The following is a 15,975-nucleotide window of genomic DNA, read 5'->3' as shown; positions in this document are numbered from 1 at the left end:
AGGCAGGATCTCGCTTCGAGAAAAATTGCTTTATTCTGCTTCTTCCAAAAGAGCTGCGCTATAGGCTCCAGAATTGGGAGCCCCGTTGGCACCCTCAGTGCTGGGCAGACCAAGAAGATGTGGCAAAGCTACTCTTCATTTAAGCCCTTTTGAAAAGAAACAAAGTCCAACTTAGCTCCAGAGAGGTGGGCGCTGGGCCAGGATGGGCACAGCAAACAAAGAGGAGATGGGGCACCTGGTGGGGTGGGGGACTGCTGTGTGGCCTGCCGGGGGGCCCTGTGGTGATGGGGGATGTGTCCTAGGGATCTATGTGGAGGATAGTTCTGGAGGGTAGGGCTCTGGGGTCAGCCAGGGGGCAGCGGTCTGGGTGAGGACAAGGGATCCTCTGGGATGTCCATTTTAGGTTTGCACTACAAAGTTGCAAGCCAAAACTGGGTGGAAGAGAAGTGGGGTTGGGGGAAATTGGGACATACCGGGTGTGTATAAACCGGGGTATTCGAGGCTTGCTGACCACCCTAGAGCTGGGGTTCACAAAGTCGTTGAAAGTGAGAGCTAGAAGAATCTTAGAAACCACAGAGGACTGAATCACCTCACCCACTTGGGGTATGAATGGAGGAGGCAGCCTTCATGTGGGGGGCTCTGTCTAAAGGGCACTGATGTGTAGGGGGGTTACACTGCTATGGGGCAGCTAGCGAGTCCCGGGAGTGGGCATGGGGAACCCACCTTGGTGCCGATGTCGCGGCTCTTGGCCCGCAGCTTGTTGACCTGGGACTCGGCGATGTCCGCCCGCTCCTCCGCCTCATCCAGCTCGTGCTGTACCTTGCGGAACTTGGACAGGTTGGTGTTGGCCTGCTCCTCCTGCAGGGGTTCAGAGGGCGGGAGGATGAGGTGAGAGGGGACCTGGGGTTCTCAGCCTCCTAGGCTAAGGTGCCAGCCAGCTTCCCCGTGTCCCTCCTCCAGGATCAGTCCCCAGCAGGGTCACTCACCGCCTCCTCGGCCTGGCGTTTGTAGGCCTTGACTTTCAGCTGCAGCTTGTCCACCAGGTCCTGTAGCCGCAGCAGGTTCTTCCTGTCCTCTTCTGTCTGGGGGTCAAGGGTGGTCAGAAGTGAGGACTGCACAGTCATAGGAAGCATACCTCTCCCCTACTTGTCATCCTTGCCCTGGGTATAATATCCTGACCCAATTCTACTTTCTGATCCTCAGCAAACACTCAAGTTCTCCTTATAATTTCTTACCCCATCAAAAAAAAAAAAAAAAAAAATGAACACTTTTAATGTTTTGTACCAAGAAAGGGTCTAGGGAGCTGATGGGACTCCTGAAATAGTGCACTCAACTGTGTGTGCATGTTCCAGGAAGCAGGCCCTTGGAGGTCCTGGAGCCCCATGAAGGACAAGCCCCCCAGTTCTAGAAACCAGCACATGTTGGCAGGGACTCTGGGACTGCAGGCATGATGAGACCTCCTGGCCTGCAGGGAAATTACATAGACTTGATTGAGGTTAAGGACCAATATCAATAGAGAGATGCTGAGTTTCTGCATTGGAACAGAAAGAAAATCTAATTGAGAGTCTGGTTCTACAAAACACTGTGGAAAGCTCAAGTCTATACCTTTTTGTGTAACTGATAATTTTTTAGATTTGTTTGGATAGTTTGGTACATTTGTGGTGTATTTTGGTGGTGATGGCAGCAGGCCAAAGCTTGACTACATATTTGCTTTCTGGTAACCCGTGCAGGGTGAACTCTGTCTAGAGCTCTGTGTGCGTGTGTCCCCAGGGGACAGGCTGAGGTCCAATGCTGGGGTGGAGCTCTCAGCCAGGAGGCTCAGAGACTGACCTCTGAGCCAGGGGATCCTGAGGACAGGACAGGGCTCAGCAATGTGGAAATGGGCATCCAGGGGCTGCCCTGGAAGAGGCTCAGAAAAAACACTTCATTCCTCTTGGGTAGTTGTCACCCTGGCTGTAGGTCATGGCGCAGAGGACCCAGCCCCGGAGCAGCTGCAGGGCCCGTACCTGGTAGGTGAGCTCCTTGATGCGCCGCTCACTCTTCCTCATGCCCTTGATCGACTCCGCGTTACGCTTCTGCTCGGCCTCCAGCTCGTTCTCTAGCTCTCGCACCCGGGCCTCCAGCTTCTGCAGCTGCTTCTTGCCGCCCTTGAGGGCGATCTGCTCAGCCTCATCCAGCCGGTGCTGCAGGTCCTTGATGGTCTGCTCCATGTTCTTCTTCATGCGCTCCAGGTGGGCGCTGGTGTCCTGCTCCTTCTTCAGCTCCTCCGCCATCATGGCCGCCTGAGGACAGGAGAGAGGTGACACATGGTTTGGCTAAGTCCTCACACACCGACTGCCCAAGAAGGAGGCCCTGGCCTGGAACAAGTGGGCAAGGCGAGGGGACTCACATCCGTGATGGCCTTCTTGGCCTTCTCCTCGGCGTTCCTGCACTCCTGCACCGCCTCCTCCACTTCCGTCTGAAGCTGGGACAGGTCTGCGTCCATCTTCTTTTTCTGGTTGATGAGGCTGGTGTTCTGCGGGCGAGGGTGGGCAGAGCATGAGAAGCACTGAGCATCCATGAGTGGCTCTCAAACCTCACTTACTGGGTCCTGCCAGCCGGCGCTTCCCTCCAGGAACACGCAGGGAAGCTGCCCACCTGGGAGTGCAGCAGCTGCACCCGCTCGCTGGTCTCGATCAGCTCCTGCTCAGCCAGCTTCCGAGACCGCTCCGTCTGCTCCACCACGGCCCGCAGCTCCTCCAGCTCGGCCTGCAGCAGGTTGTTGCGCCGTTCCACGATGGCGATGTTCTCCTTCAGGTCGTCGTTGGCCCGGACCGCGTCGTCCAGCTGGATCTGGGTGTCCTGTGGATCAGGGGGATGGGCACGAGGGAGGGAGCTGTTACACCGAAATACTGATAAAGAGCCCATTGTGGTGGCCCAGGAGGAGCCTGTGGGTTGTTTCTGCAATGGCCCTGGGGCAGGAGGGACCTGGAGCTGTGATGGGACACCGCCACCCAACTTGGCCACGTGTAGGCCATCCCCTCTCTGGAGAGCTGCCTTCCTGCTTCCTAGAATCTTCATGTACCTTCAGCAAGCTCTGGAGGCTCTTGACTTGCTTTTGGGCCTCAGCGGCCATGCGGTTGGCGTGGCTGAGCTGGATCTCCATCTCGTTGAGGTCACCCTCCATCTTCTTCTTCACCCTCAGGGCCTCATTGCGGCTGCGTGTCTCCGCGTCCAGGGAGGTCTGCAGCGAGTCCACCACCCGCAGGTGGTTGCGCTTGGCCTGCTCCATCTCCTCGTCCTTCTCGGCCAGCTTCCGCTCGATCTCCGCCTTGATCTGGTTGAACTCCAGCTGGGCCCGGAGGATCTTGCCCTCCTCATGCTCCAGGGAGGCCTGAGAATGGGCAGAGAGGGTCCGGGGAAGAGAGTCAGGGTACCTGGCAGCGTGGGGGTCTGTCCATGAATCATGCATACGAAGTGAGTTAAAGAGTAGTGTAAGTGATTCAGTCAAAGAAGCAGAAGGAGGAAGAAGAAAAGAGAATTCGAAAGAAAAATAAGCCTCCTAGATTGTGATTCAGGCCCTCGCAGAGGACAGTGAGCAAGGAAGACAAAGAAAAAAATGAAGAAAAAGGTGTTGCCAAGGAACCAGAGGTGATCAGGAACAGAATGTAAAAAACTCAAAAGGGAGGCAGAGGTGAAAGGGGAGGGAAGTGGAAACAGGAAATCTTGTCTAAGATGTAACAGGCAAAACATTTGTGAGAAGGAAACTGAGTGACCTGTTCTTTCATTCCACCATATTTGTCAAGTGCCCACTATGTGCCAGGCACTGTTCTAGGCTACGAGGGTGGAACAGTGAACAAATCCGACAAAAGGGAGATAAGAACAGGGACCATAGCCTAGAGCTCTGCTTCCCCTCGATCCTGTGCACACACACCTCAGCCTCTTCTAGGGCTGACTGCAGCTCCAGTTTCTCGGCCTCCAGCTGCTTGCGGATCTTTTCCAGCTCATGGATGCTCTTTCCGGTGGAACCCAACTGCTCAGTCAGGTCGGAGATCTCCTCTGTAGGAAGGGCCAGGAGGCAGAGTTGGGCACTGCCATGGTCCATTGGGGGAGGGCATGCCTCTTGTAGCCCCTGTGTAGGGCCAGAAGTGGGCACTGTTCCCACTCCTCCCGGCCTCGGGCCCCAGCGCACCCTGTAGGTTCTTGTTCTCCCGCTTGAAGGTCTCCAGGTGCTCCAGAGACTCCTCGTAGGCGTTCTTGAGCTTGAAGAGCTCCGTGCTGAGGGAGCGTGCCTCCTTCTGTGAGGACTCCAGCTCCGACTGTGACTCCTCATACTTCTGCTTCCACTCGGCTAGGATCTGTGGGGACAGGGATGGGGTTCACTGCAATGCCCCCAGCTCCAGCCCAACCCTCACCTCCAGGAGCTGTCCGGGCCTCGCCTAGGCTCGGCCTCCTCCCTGCTTCCAAGGAAAAGTTCCCCGGCTTCACACTGATGCTGGTACCCATGCCCTGCTCCCTGGCTGTGTCCCCAACCAGGGCCCACCTTGTCAAAGTTTCTCTGCTTCTTGTCCAGGGCCGCGGCGGCCGCATTGGAGCGCTCCACGTCCACCATCAGGTCCTCGATCTCGTTCTGCAGCCGGTGCTTGGTCTTCTCCAGAGAGGAGCACTTGGCGTTGACGGCCTCCACGGCCTCCTCAGCGTCCTGCAGCCTCTGGGCCAGCTTCTTTCTGCCCATAGAGGTGGGGTTGGTGGTGGTGAGAGAGGGTGGGGAGGATGGAGAGCATGGATTTTGGACAAGAGGAAACAACATGACTCTTTTGGAAAACAATCCTTGAAAACTCAGAAGTGCTGAAGATGGGCCCCAGGGAGCCGTGAACTGGACAAGCGGAAGGTCTTGGTGTCAGGGTGTGAAGACCCACAGCACACAGGGGGGCCTTCTGGGTGGTGTCCCTCTGACCCTGAGCCACACTTTAAGCTGAAGATATGGAGGGTACATGGGCTTCGGAGGCCACCCCACCTCCCCCTGCCATAGCACCCTGCCCCAGGTGGGAGCGCTCTGCCCTCAGACAAACCTTTTGTTCGTCTTATATTCGGATGAGAAACATAACGCGAGCAAAAAGCTTCCCCGAGGGGAGAAGGAGGTGGGGCTGGGGCAAGGTCCTCCTGTGTTGTCAAAACCTAGATAAGCATCCATCCTTTGTGTGGAATCTACTGAGGATCGGACTGGGCTGGGCTGTGTCCTGCCTGCAAAGGGGCCTCGACCAGAGGCAGGCTGCCTGGGACTCACTTGGCCTCCTCGAGCTCCTCTGTCCGCTGGATGGCATCTGTCTCATACTTGGTCCTCCACTGGGCCACCTCTGAGTTGGCCTTGGACAGGACACGCTGCAGCTCGGCCTTGGCCTCCGTCTCCTCCTCATACTGCTCCCGCAGCAGGTCACAGTCGTGCCGGGCTGACTGCAGTGCGTGGGCCAGGGCGTTCTTTGCCTGGAGAGGTAGGCACCAGGAGATGGGCTCAGCTTTCTCCATTATGCAACCCCAGCCCTTGCCTGTCTCCTCATTGTAATTTCAACAGCCTTCCCGTGGCCTGGAATGGTTTACTGAGTACTAATAAGAAATAATGCTCATACAGCACTGCACTACTTATGAAACGCTTCACGCCCATCACCCCTGTGCTCCTTGCTGCAGCATGCATTATCATCCTCACACCCATTTTGAGGGGAGGAGACAGAAGCTCAGAGAGGTTAGATGATTTTCCCATGATCACCAAGTTCTAAGAGGCAGGTTAGGATTTGAGCTCTGGCCTTTTTTAAAAGTCATATTCTTTCTCTCTTTTCATGAACCCAGCGAAATGCTAGGAATAGGCTTTAGTGACTCCTTCTCCAGTTTCAGATTGCCCTGCTAATCCAGGAACCACAGGCACCTTTAGCGCCCCCACCTCCTTTCCAGGGATGGCAGTAGAAAGGCAGAGGACCTCAGCCTAGGGAATAGAATTAAGAGGCATGCGGTGTGGTCTAGGCTATTATTTCTTTGGGAGTTCTGGGAGAATAATGGATGGATATAGCAAGCTTCATTCTGGGGAAAAGAAATGATGTGGATGCAAGATCAGCTGCCATGTTCCTTCCGGGGGCGGGGAGGGTCTATGTGGCCTGAGTCTAGGCCTCACCTTAACCTCCTCCTCCAGCTGCCTTTTGAGGTCCTCTAGCTGCTGGGTGTAAGTGAGCTTCCCTCGGGTCAGCTGGGAGATCAGCGCCTCCTTCTCATCCAGCTGTCGGGACAGCTCACCTAGAGAGGCACCAAGGCACACTCAGCTCTTGAAGGCCAGGGACTTCCCTCTTCCCCAGCCCCTTCTTAACCCTCAGGCCCCATTCTCTGGAGAGGTATGTGTCCACCCAAGGCTGGGGTGGCTCAGGAAGTTAGGGGAGACAGCTGGGGCTCACCATTCTCAGTCTGCAGCTTGGCCCGCTGGCTGGTGAGGTCATTGACAGAACGCTGGGTCTCCTCGGCTTTGCTCCGGTGCTCATTCATCTGGTCTTCCAAGGTCCGGCACATCTTCTCCAGATTAGCCTGAAAGAGGAAGGAGAGTCATACAATGGTTGTAGAGGGTACTGAAAGGTATGTATGGTGCAATTAAAGGAGAAGGAAGAATTAAGGCATAGAAAGAAGGAAAGGATTGGAGAACTGGGTAGAAGAAGGAAAGTAGGAAACAACCATCAACGAAGAGAGGAGACATGGGCAGAATGTGGAGGTGGGAGGAAGAAATTGGAAGAGGGGAGAGGCTGAGCACAGGCTCACCTTGGCCTTGATGATCTGCTCCATGTTGGAGGTGACATCGTCCAGCTCCAGCTTGAACTCGCTCTTCTCCTTCTCCAGCTTCTGCTTCACGCGCTGCAGGTTGTCGATCTGCTCGCCCAGCTCGGCCACGCTGTCGGCGTGCTTCTTGCGCAGGGCTGCGGCCGTGGCCTCGTGCTGCAGCGTGGCCTCCTCCAGGTCCCGCCTCATCTTCTGGAACTCCGCCTCGCGCTTCTTGTTCATCTCGATCTGCACGGATGTGGCCCCACCGGCCTCTTCCAGCCGCTCGCTGATCTCCTCCAGCTCCCTGGACAGGTCTGAGCGCAGCTTCTCCACCTTGGCGCGGGCGGTGCGCTCTGCTTCCAGCTCTTCCTCCAGCTCCTCGATGCGTGCCTGGGTCCGGACACAAGGGGCTCAGACCCACGGCCTGGAACCCTCCATCAGAGCCTCCTCCCCAGCCTCTAGAGGACTTCTGGCCTGTCTGGAACAGCAGGTCAGCTTAGTTCTACCAGTGGAAGTATGGAAATAAAAGGGTTTGGGGGAGATGGTTTAGACAGCCAAGTTAGTTTTTCTTTAGGCCAGAACATTGTTTTTACTGGAAGGAAAGTGGTTACTATTTGCTCTTGAAGATGGACCAAGAGACCTGTGTTCTAGGGATATTTTAAGCAGTTTAATGGCAAAAAGAATAAAAGTTAGACTACAAGAGCCCTGTTTGTCTGACAAGACAACTAAAGACCTAAAAGTGTCTGCTCTGACAGTAAGATCTGAAGTCACCCTTAAAAGCTACCAGGTAACAGGGAGGACGTGGAAACCCAGAGACCTGGAGTGGGCTCCCCCACAGTCATTGGCTAAACCAGAGCTAAAACAGGAAGACAAGATTTCTGTTCCCTAGACCTGTGAGCTTTTCAAGGTCTCTTCCTATGTCATCGTTGGATCACCTAGTCTGTAATGCTAGGGAGAGGACAGCCTAGAGGAGGGGGTTGGATAAGCTGAGGACCAGCTCAGAGACTCCCAACCTGGGCATCCGAGACCTTACCTGAAGCTCTTTGAGCTTCTTCTGCAGCTGGCTACCCACGGCCTGCTCGTCCTCAATCCTTGCATTCAGGGCATTTAGCTCAAAGTCCTTCCTGTGGGGAAGGAGGGAGGGTGAGGCAAGGGAGGCCTTTTGGGCTCCAGGAGGGCCTACCAATGGTTGGAAATGCTAATTAAACAAATGAAAAGCAGGATTTCATCAGAAAAACAGCTTCCAGGGCTGATGGAGGGTCCACCTGCTGAAGGATTAAAGTCCAACAGGAAGTGTAATGGGAAGAACACTATGAATGACAGGACCTGGGCTCTGAGGGACTCTCCCTCTTTGGTCTATAAAATGAGGGGATTGAACTAGATTGTTTCAAAGGCCCCCTTTAGCTCCAATGGTCTTTAATTCTGTCACTGTTATTTTGAATGTGATTAAACTTTCTGAGCCTTTGTTTCCTCCTCAGTAAGTTGGAACCAAAAATACCATCCTTAAAAGATGGTTTGAGGATCAAAGGGATCATATATTTATTCATTCATTCAAATGAATCTTGTGCCTAGGGAAGTGTGAAGACTTCTGGGCAGACAGCCTGATGAGGATGTGGATCATGATGATTCTCAGAGCCTTTCAAAGTCCTGACCCTAAAGCACCATAAGACCCTCGATTATCCAAATACGTTCTGCAGGTCCATTGTTTACCAAGTTGGAAAGTGGAGATATACGTTTTGGAAAGACTTGCAATAAGAATTAGAACCACAAGTCTATAAGAACCAAGAAATGGCCCAGACTTTGCACTGCTCAGGTGTGACAGCTGACGCATATCTCTGTGGCCCTCTTAGCTATCTGTGAAGGACCTAAGAGAATTTTCTAAGAGGCTTTTAAGAAAGTGGAGCCTTCCTCTGTGTTAAGCAACTGGTCTCCAAAGAGACTTGTGTATAAAGGGGTGAGCTGTTATTTTCCATCCTTTTTGAGTACCCAACAGGAAGAAAGGGCTTGAGGGATCCAAGTTAGACTCTTTGCTGAGGGGGAACTGCTGGGCCCTGATGTGCCTTTCTGGGGGAGGAAAGTTCTTTCCATGGAGACTTTGCCCACCATTTGCACCCACTTATTGAGGCTACATGAGGCTGTTGCCTCTGAGGATGGGTGTCTTGGGTCAGCTTGGACTGCTATCGGTGGAACAGGCTGCAGAGTTGGGGAAGAGGAAAGGCAGCAGGGAAGAGAACACGCTACTTTTTCAGTCGCTCGTCCAGCTGCTGCTTGTCGTTCTCCAGGTCCATGATGCTCTCCTGGGTCAGCTTCAAGTCGCCCTCCAGCTTCCGCTTTGCTCTCTCGAGGTCCATGCGCACCTTCTTTTCCTGTTCCAGGGACCCCTCCAGCTGGTGGGGAGAAGGAACAGAGTGCTCCATGAGGTCAAGCATCCTGACTTGGTGATTCGAAGGCTTAGTCACTCCAGGGTTGGGGGAATCCCAAGAAATATCCCGGGTTTGGGTAAACTTCTCCACAGTGGGCCAAATGCTACCAGGGGGCCAAATGCCATGAGAGCGCTTAACGTGCAGGATGCTCACTAACTGGTAAATAATTGAACGAATGACTATGGGATGAAACCCCAAAGCTACATTCATTCATTCAATGTTAAAAACTAAAGACAGAAAATTGAATAAATTCAAGTTTCTGCTCAAAGGCAGCTCATAGTTGTATGGCTGAGACAGATGTTTCAATAATAATACTGAGTGATAAGTGACTCAATAAAGATAAGGCACAAAGAACTATCTGAGGGGAGAATAATCACTGAGGACCAGATCCTGCCTAAAATATTAGAAGTCCAAAGACCTTCCTTGAGGAGACTCATAAAATTCCCAAAGAAATGTATCATGTTCTTATGAGATACCCCTTTAAATCCTGTGGTTGAAGGTAGAGATATATAGGCTTGAACCTAAATTAAAATAATGAAGCCCATCTTTGTTGTTGATCACGTCAGCGAGATGAGATACACAACTCAGATTTGATCATGTTTCCCCTCCTCTATTCCCCAGTTCCCTTCTGGAAAGGTTTCAGGAAAGGGAGCATGGTCCAATACCCTGCCCCCCAAACACACACACACACACGCACACGCACACGCACAAGCACACGCACATGCACACGCACAAGCACAGATGAATGTGGTATATCTAGGTCCTCTGACAAGCTACTCACATCATCCACCTGCTGCTCCAGCTTGACCTTAGACTTGGTCAGTGTGTTGACCTTGTCCTCCTCAGCCTGAAGGTCATCCAGGGTCTGCTGGTGAGCCTCTTGCAGAGCTTTCTTCTCCTTGGTCAGCTTGGCGATGATCTCATCCAGCCCAGCCATCTCCTCTGTCAGGTTCTTCACCTGCCAACCAAGAACCCTGTCCCTTTTAGGTTCAAAGGTCACCACTCTGAAGACATCTATGGAATCTCCAATGCCAAGGACCATACTGCTATCAGGATCCCCTGAGCTGCCTGGCCTTGGTTAAGGTCGGTGCAGCCTTACAACCCTGAGGAGACCTAGGATGGAGCCAGAGGGAGCTGACCTCACCTTGTTCTCTGTTGCATGCTTCTCCTTCTCCACCTTGGCCAGCGTCAACTCCAGGTCATCAATGTCCCTTTTGAGCTCAGAGCACTCGTCTTCCAGCTTGCGCTTCTTGGCGGTGAGCTCAGCGTTCATCTCCTCCTCGTCCTCCAGCCTCTCGTTCATCTCCTTCACCTTGGCCTCCAGCTGGATCTTGTTTTTGATCAGCTGGTCACAGCGCTCCTCTGCGTCAGCCAAGTTGTCTTGTTCCTGGGGTTGAGGCCAGAGGGGAGGCTGCTCAGTGAGTCAGGTCCTTGCCATGGCAGGCAGAGGGAGGAAGGGGCTCAGCCTTCACTATAGGAGGGGAGCTCCAGGATATCCCCCACTGAGAAGAACCTCAGAACCTCAATATTCCCCCACTGACAGGAACATTGGGGCATAAGAACAGAGGGAAGAGAACCAAAAGTCTCTATCTGCCTCTCTTCCTCTGCTCTCTTCCAATGAAGGGAGGGAATTGCGTTTGCCAATGCTAGCACTTTATGTATTTACAATGTAGTGAGATGGGCAGCTTTATTTCCTGTCTAGAGATGAGGATACCGAGATCCAAAGATAACACATGGTTTGCCCGAGGTCATGAAATAATTGAGCTGTGGATCTGAGATGAATCCAGGTGGAAAGCCTGTGTTTTAAAAGTTAGTTCTTTTCCCCCTTCCCTTTCCTCCTCTTGAGGGACCTCTTTGGAGGTCTTTGGAAGTGTTGATTCCAGAATTCTCTGCCTGAGAGGTGACAAGATGGTGAGCCCTTGGTTTGGGAGGTTCAGGGTATGTGGCAGATGTAGGCAGAGCAGGTGGAAGAGCCAACAGGGGCCCAGAGCCTCACCGCCTGCACTTGGAGCTGTAGGTCGTTCTTCTCCTGCAGCAGGGATACCATCTTCTCCTCCAGCTCCTTGCGGCGAGCCTCGGACTTCTCCAGCGCCTCTTTGAGGCGCCCGAACTCCTCCTTCATGTTGGCCATCTCCTTCTCCGTCTCCGCGCTCTTCAGCAGCGGCTTGATCTTGAAGTAGAGCTTCATCCAGGGCCAGTTCTTGACTCCCATGAAGGCCCGAATGTTCCACTGGATTACCAGCAGGGAGTCTCTGCAGGGCCCAGCGAGAGGGGTGGTAAGAGAGTCCTCCTCCCTCCTTTCTGTCCTGAGGCCCTGACTCCTAGGGAATGGCCCTTTCCTTTATCCATTCTTTTCTCCAACCGTGAGGTCCACCCCGTACGAGTCTGTATGAGTCCTTCCTGCTGGTCTTGTTGTTTGAAGACCCAGTGTCAGAGCTCTTTCTCCTGACACTGCCCCTGAACCAGCCTGGGCATCAGATGGCTGGGAATCTCCTTTTGAGATCTCTTACCTGCGTTCTAGCAGCTTCTTGAACTCCATTCTGGAGAGCACACCCCGAGACTGGGCCTGGATGCAGGTGATGATGCGGCTCAGCCTCTCATCTCGCATCTCTTCCAGCAGCCCCAGCAGCCCTGCCTTGAAAAACACCTGCGGCCAAGGGGGAGAGTCAAGGGGGACACAGCGTCAGAGAAAGGTATCCAGGGTGGAGAAAGATGGTGGGTGACCCTGGCTCAGCTCCAAGGGGACCTATCACCAACTCATTCTAGACTGGGAGTGAAATGCGAAAGACAAGACAGAAAGGAAGCCTGGCTTCCTGTCTTTGGGTTGATATGGGAAGCTGAGAATCAGAGGTCTGCCTTCTGAACTCCCAGCTGCTCCACTTGACATGGCTACACGCCCTGTAATTCCATCCTTTGAGGTTCTAGACTCACCTTGGTGTGGCCGAACTTGTACTGGTTGTGGTCAATGTCCAGGGAGCCCAGCAGCTTCTCTGCCCCTTTCCTGCTGTCGATGAACTGCCCTTCGGGGATGGCCGTTGGGTTCAGGATGCGATACCTGGGGGGAGGTACCCGGAGTCACCCACATTCTTCACTGATCTGCTCTTCCCTCAGAATTCGGGGTCACCCACAGACTCCACTCCCCACCAAGGCCACCCGGGCTCCCCCTGTTCCCCGGACTCTGGGGTGCCCTGTACCCACCTCTGCCGGAAGTCACCGTAGAGGATGCGGTTGGGGAAGCCCTTCCTGCAGATGCGAATGCCCTCCAGCACGCCATTGCAGCGCAGCTGGTGCATGACCAGGGGGTTGTCCATCACCCCTGTGGCAGAGGGAGGGGAGAGGGGTGTATGTGGAGAGTACTGGACTAAGTGCCAACAGTCTTGGGTTCTGATCCTGGCTCTGCCACTTATTAGCTGGTAACCTTAGCAAGTCAGTTAATAATGATCCTTTATGTTTTTAATTTTTTCTAGCCCACTTTTAAGAGTAACCAAAAGGCTTTCATGTTTCTTATTTTATATGATTTATGCCTATAATCATCAGTAGTAGCCAGGGCAGATATATTCCATTTTCTAGATAACAAACTAAGCCCAGAGGAGTTAAGGGACTTGACGAACCAAGGTCACTAAGCTGATGAGAACAGAGCCAGGCCTTCAACCCAGGTCCCTGAATCTCTATCTCCTTATCAGTCTAAAAGAGAATCCTTAGGATTCTCTTAGAGAATCCTTACGTGTCTCATTGGGGGTTGTAAGTTACTTTCGAGGTAATGTCCATCGAAGTGCCTTACACATTACCCTGAGTTCCACATTCCGAATGTGAGATAGCATTGGTTGGGGGGTGGCCTGCGGGACCTCATGGGGGTCGGGAGGAGAAGAATGTGATTTGGAAAGCACCATGATGGGAGATTAGGAGATGACATAGAAGGCCCTGTCCCCAGGGTGGTACATCTCCAGCAGTGGGCTGGGCCAGAGTTTAGGGGCTCACCTGGAGACTTGGTCTCATTGGGGATGATGCAGCGCACAAAGTGGGGATGTGTGGAGCGCAAGTTGGTCATCAGCTTGTTCAGATTTTCCTGTGGGCCAAAAATCGAGGGGGGAAAGTAAAGACAGTGAAAGAGAAGCAACAAAGGGAAAGGAGAGGAAGGAAGACAGAGAGATGGAGAGAATGCAAGGAGCTAAAGAGAATGAAGGAATGCTAGGGGAAGACAGGAAGAAGGAGAGAATGGAAGGCAAGAGGGAAAGAAAAGAGGTGAGATGGGAATTGAATAAGGAAAGAGGTCAGCAGAGGAAGGGGAAGAGAATGAAGATGAAGAGATAAGACAAAGAGTGGAAAAGATCACCAGTGGAATGAGGAGGCAGGGGTCAGGATGAAGGAGGGAAGGAGCCACGCTGGGCTGGGGCTGAGGTCACACACTCACCCTGTGCAGAGCTGACACGGTCTGAAAGGATGAGCCTTTCTTGGCCTTGCCTTTGCCCTTCTCAACAGCTGTGGAATGGAGAGTCATAAAAGGGGCATGAGTGGGCATCTGGGGAGGCCAGGGCAGGGGCGAAGAGTCACAGCCTCTCTCCACATCCTCGCTGGCATTTGGCCTTCACTGTGGGTGCCTCAGTTTCTCCGCCCAGTTCTACCTCATTGAACCTGTAAATCTTGGGCTCAGCCTGACATAGAGTGGTGGGGTGTAGCAACTGACCTGCCTCAGATCCAGGGAAGAAACCCTGCTCCTTAGTTCCCGGGGTCCCAGTCTCTACTTACGTGCATCGGCCCCAGCATAGTTGGCGAACAGGTTGCTGAGCAGCTTGAGGGAGGACTTCTGGTACAGGCCCACCACCGTCTCATTCAGTGGGTCTTTGTTCTTCTGCAGCCAGCCCAGGATGTTGTAGTCCACGGTGCCAGCGTAGTGGACCAGGGAGAAGTGGGCCTCCTGCTTCCCCTTGACATTGCGCGGCTTCTGGAAGTTGTTGGACTTGCCCAGGTGGTTGTCGTACAGCTTGGCCTTAAAGGTCATGTCAGTGGCCTTGGGGAACATGCACTCCTCCTCCAGGATGGACATGATGCCCATGGGCTGAGGGTAGAGGACAGAGCATCACTGAGCATGCCTCATGCAGATGGGGATGGATCCTGCTCTAGGGTCAACATTCACTTATGGAGATGCCCCTTTAGATATAAGATATCAGGCTCGGCTCTGAGTACAGTTATCTACTGAGTGATACCTGTTAAAGCCTTCCCAAGGTAGAAGACTTTGGCTGATTTCAGAGAGACCTTTGTGAAAGTCTGAGAATGTGGATGCGAGAGATGGTTTACACACTACTCTATGACCCAGATCCCTGAGATGCTGGGTTTGAAAACAGGTGCACTCTTACGATCCCCTGCCCCACCCTCAAACTTTCTGCTCCTTGGAAAGGTAAGCCAGGGGCAATAAACACACTGGTGTGGGAGCCATCCTGAAAGTGCGTGCCTTTGCATGTCCACTCTCAAGCTCCTGGGAACTTAGCTCTCCCAGGTGCCACCCTACCCTGAGTGGCTAGGACAACACAGAGTTCTGGAAACCAGGGCTCCAGGTTCTTCTGTTTTCCAGCTCTTGTTCTCCAGAAGGGATGGGGCTAAAATTTTGTCTGGGGCATTCACGTGGGTGTGAGTGGAAAGGTCAGGTGGAGCCGAGGTGGCACCTTCTCGATGAGGTCAATGCAGGCCTGCAGGTCCATGCCAAAGTCAATGAACTCCCACTCGATGCCCTCCTTCTTGTACTCCTCCTGCTCCAGCACGAACATGTGGTGGTTGAAGAACTGCTGCAGCTTCTCGTTGGTAAAGTTGATGCAGAGCTGCTCGAAGCTGTTGAACTGCAGGAGGAGTGAGGGCAGGAGGGGGTCAGGTGGGCAGGTGGCCCAGAGGCCGGAGGAGTCATTCCGGGACTGTGTCCAGCCCAGTGAGGGTTGTGGCTGATCCACTCCCCTGTCAGGACAGAGAGGGAGCGCTGACCCTGAAGACAGGACCACGACAGCCTCCCTCACCGCCGAACCCCACCGCCTTTCCCACACCTGGCCTGCGGATGGCATTCAATGAAGGTTGTTGCATGTGCCAATGAGTGAGTTACTGTTCCTCCCATGCCCAGGGGCTTCCCCGACTCACGTCGAAGATCTCGAAGCCAGCGATGTCCAGGACTCCGATGAAGTACTGGCGTGGCTGCTTGGTCTCCAGGGTGGCGTTGATCCTCGTCACCATCCAGTTGAACATCTTCTCATACATTGCCTTGGCCAGTGCCCCAGTGGCATACGCCACCTGGAGGGTAGGGGAGAAACCCAGGTGATCAGAGTTGGGAAGAGTGGATTCCAGAGCTCCCGCAGCACCGTGCCAGTCCCCATTTCCATTTATCTTCTGAATATGACCTACCTGCTGAACATTCTGCCCCTTGGTGACGTACTCGTTGCCCACTTTCACACGAGGGTGGCATAGCCCCTTGAGCAGGTCTGCTGAGTTCAGCCCCATGAGGTAGGCAGACTTGTCAGCCTCTGAAAGGAAAGGGCAGGTAGCAAAGTTGATAAAGGGATGACTCCTCTGCAGATGTGGCCCTCAGTGACCCCACAGCTGTCCCCAGCATCCCAGGCTCCCACCTTCGGTGCCGTCTGGCTCAGCCTGCTCCTCTCTCTGCTTCTGTTTGAACTTCATGTTTCCAAAGTGCATGATGGCGCCCGTCAGCTTGTAAATGGAGTTCTTCTCCTCTGGAGTGAAGCCCAGTACGTCAAAGGCGTTCTGTAGGCAGGCCCCACATTGGGGAACCACAGGAAGGGTA

At 53.5% G+C, this 15,975-nt stretch overlaps 1 protein-coding gene across 4 annotated transcripts in view; it reads right to left on the bottom strand.

Annotated features, from left to right (window-relative positions):
• Positions 1 to 10: 10 nt before the first annotated feature.
• Positions 11 to 15,975, bottom strand: part of LOC120593452 (myosin-7) — a 39,259-nt gene continuing 23,294 nt past the window's right edge. For all 4 annotated transcript variants that reach the window (XM_039851312.1, XM_039851289.1, XM_039851296.1 and 1 more), the window contains 29 exons: positions 15,797 to 15,935; positions 15,576 to 15,694; positions 15,315 to 15,464; positions 14,855 to 15,025; positions 13,941 to 14,250; positions 13,606 to 13,673; positions 13,173 to 13,260; positions 12,393 to 12,510; positions 12,126 to 12,249; positions 11,705 to 11,841; positions 11,191 to 11,446; positions 10,339 to 10,581; positions 9,976 to 10,152; positions 9,013 to 9,158; positions 7,805 to 7,895; positions 6,772 to 7,161; positions 6,417 to 6,543; positions 6,143 to 6,261; positions 5,267 to 5,463; positions 4,523 to 4,706; positions 4,172 to 4,337; positions 3,914 to 4,038; positions 3,065 to 3,373; positions 2,638 to 2,841; positions 2,390 to 2,515; positions 2,007 to 2,282; positions 987 to 1,082; positions 724 to 858; positions 11 to 146 (listed from right to left, as the gene is read on the bottom strand). In XM_039851312.1, the coding sequence (XP_039707246.1) occupies positions 129 to 146; positions 724 to 858; positions 987 to 1,082; positions 2,007 to 2,282; positions 2,390 to 2,515; positions 2,638 to 2,841; positions 3,065 to 3,373; positions 3,914 to 4,038; positions 4,172 to 4,337; positions 4,523 to 4,706; positions 5,267 to 5,463; positions 6,143 to 6,261; positions 6,417 to 6,543; positions 6,772 to 7,161; positions 7,805 to 7,895; positions 9,013 to 9,158; positions 9,976 to 10,152; positions 10,339 to 10,581; positions 11,191 to 11,446; positions 11,705 to 11,841; positions 12,126 to 12,249; positions 12,393 to 12,510; positions 13,173 to 13,260; positions 13,606 to 13,673; positions 13,941 to 14,250; positions 14,855 to 15,025; positions 15,315 to 15,464; positions 15,576 to 15,694; positions 15,797 to 15,935 (4,809 nt within the window). In that variant the 3' untranslated portion in view covers positions 11 to 128. The remainder of the gene's footprint in view (positions 147 to 723; positions 859 to 986; positions 1,083 to 2,006; positions 2,283 to 2,389; positions 2,516 to 2,637; positions 2,842 to 3,064; positions 3,374 to 3,913; positions 4,039 to 4,171; positions 4,338 to 4,522; positions 4,707 to 5,266; positions 5,464 to 6,142; positions 6,262 to 6,416; positions 6,544 to 6,771; positions 7,162 to 7,804; positions 7,896 to 9,012; positions 9,159 to 9,975; positions 10,153 to 10,338; positions 10,582 to 11,190; positions 11,447 to 11,704; positions 11,842 to 12,125; positions 12,250 to 12,392; positions 12,511 to 13,172; positions 13,261 to 13,605; positions 13,674 to 13,940; positions 14,251 to 14,854; positions 15,026 to 15,314; positions 15,465 to 15,575; positions 15,695 to 15,796; positions 15,936 to 15,975) is intronic.

This window comes from Pteropus medius, unplaced genomic scaffold (assembly GCF_902729225.1).
Source record: "Pteropus medius unplaced genomic scaffold, Ma_sr-lr_union100, whole genome shotgun sequence".
NCBI classification, from domain to species: Eukaryota; Metazoa; Chordata; class Mammalia; order Chiroptera; family Pteropodidae; genus Pteropus; species Pteropus medius.
The sequence above is the reverse complement of the archived record's forward strand: the minus strand, read 5'-3'. Positions and strand labels throughout refer to the sequence as shown.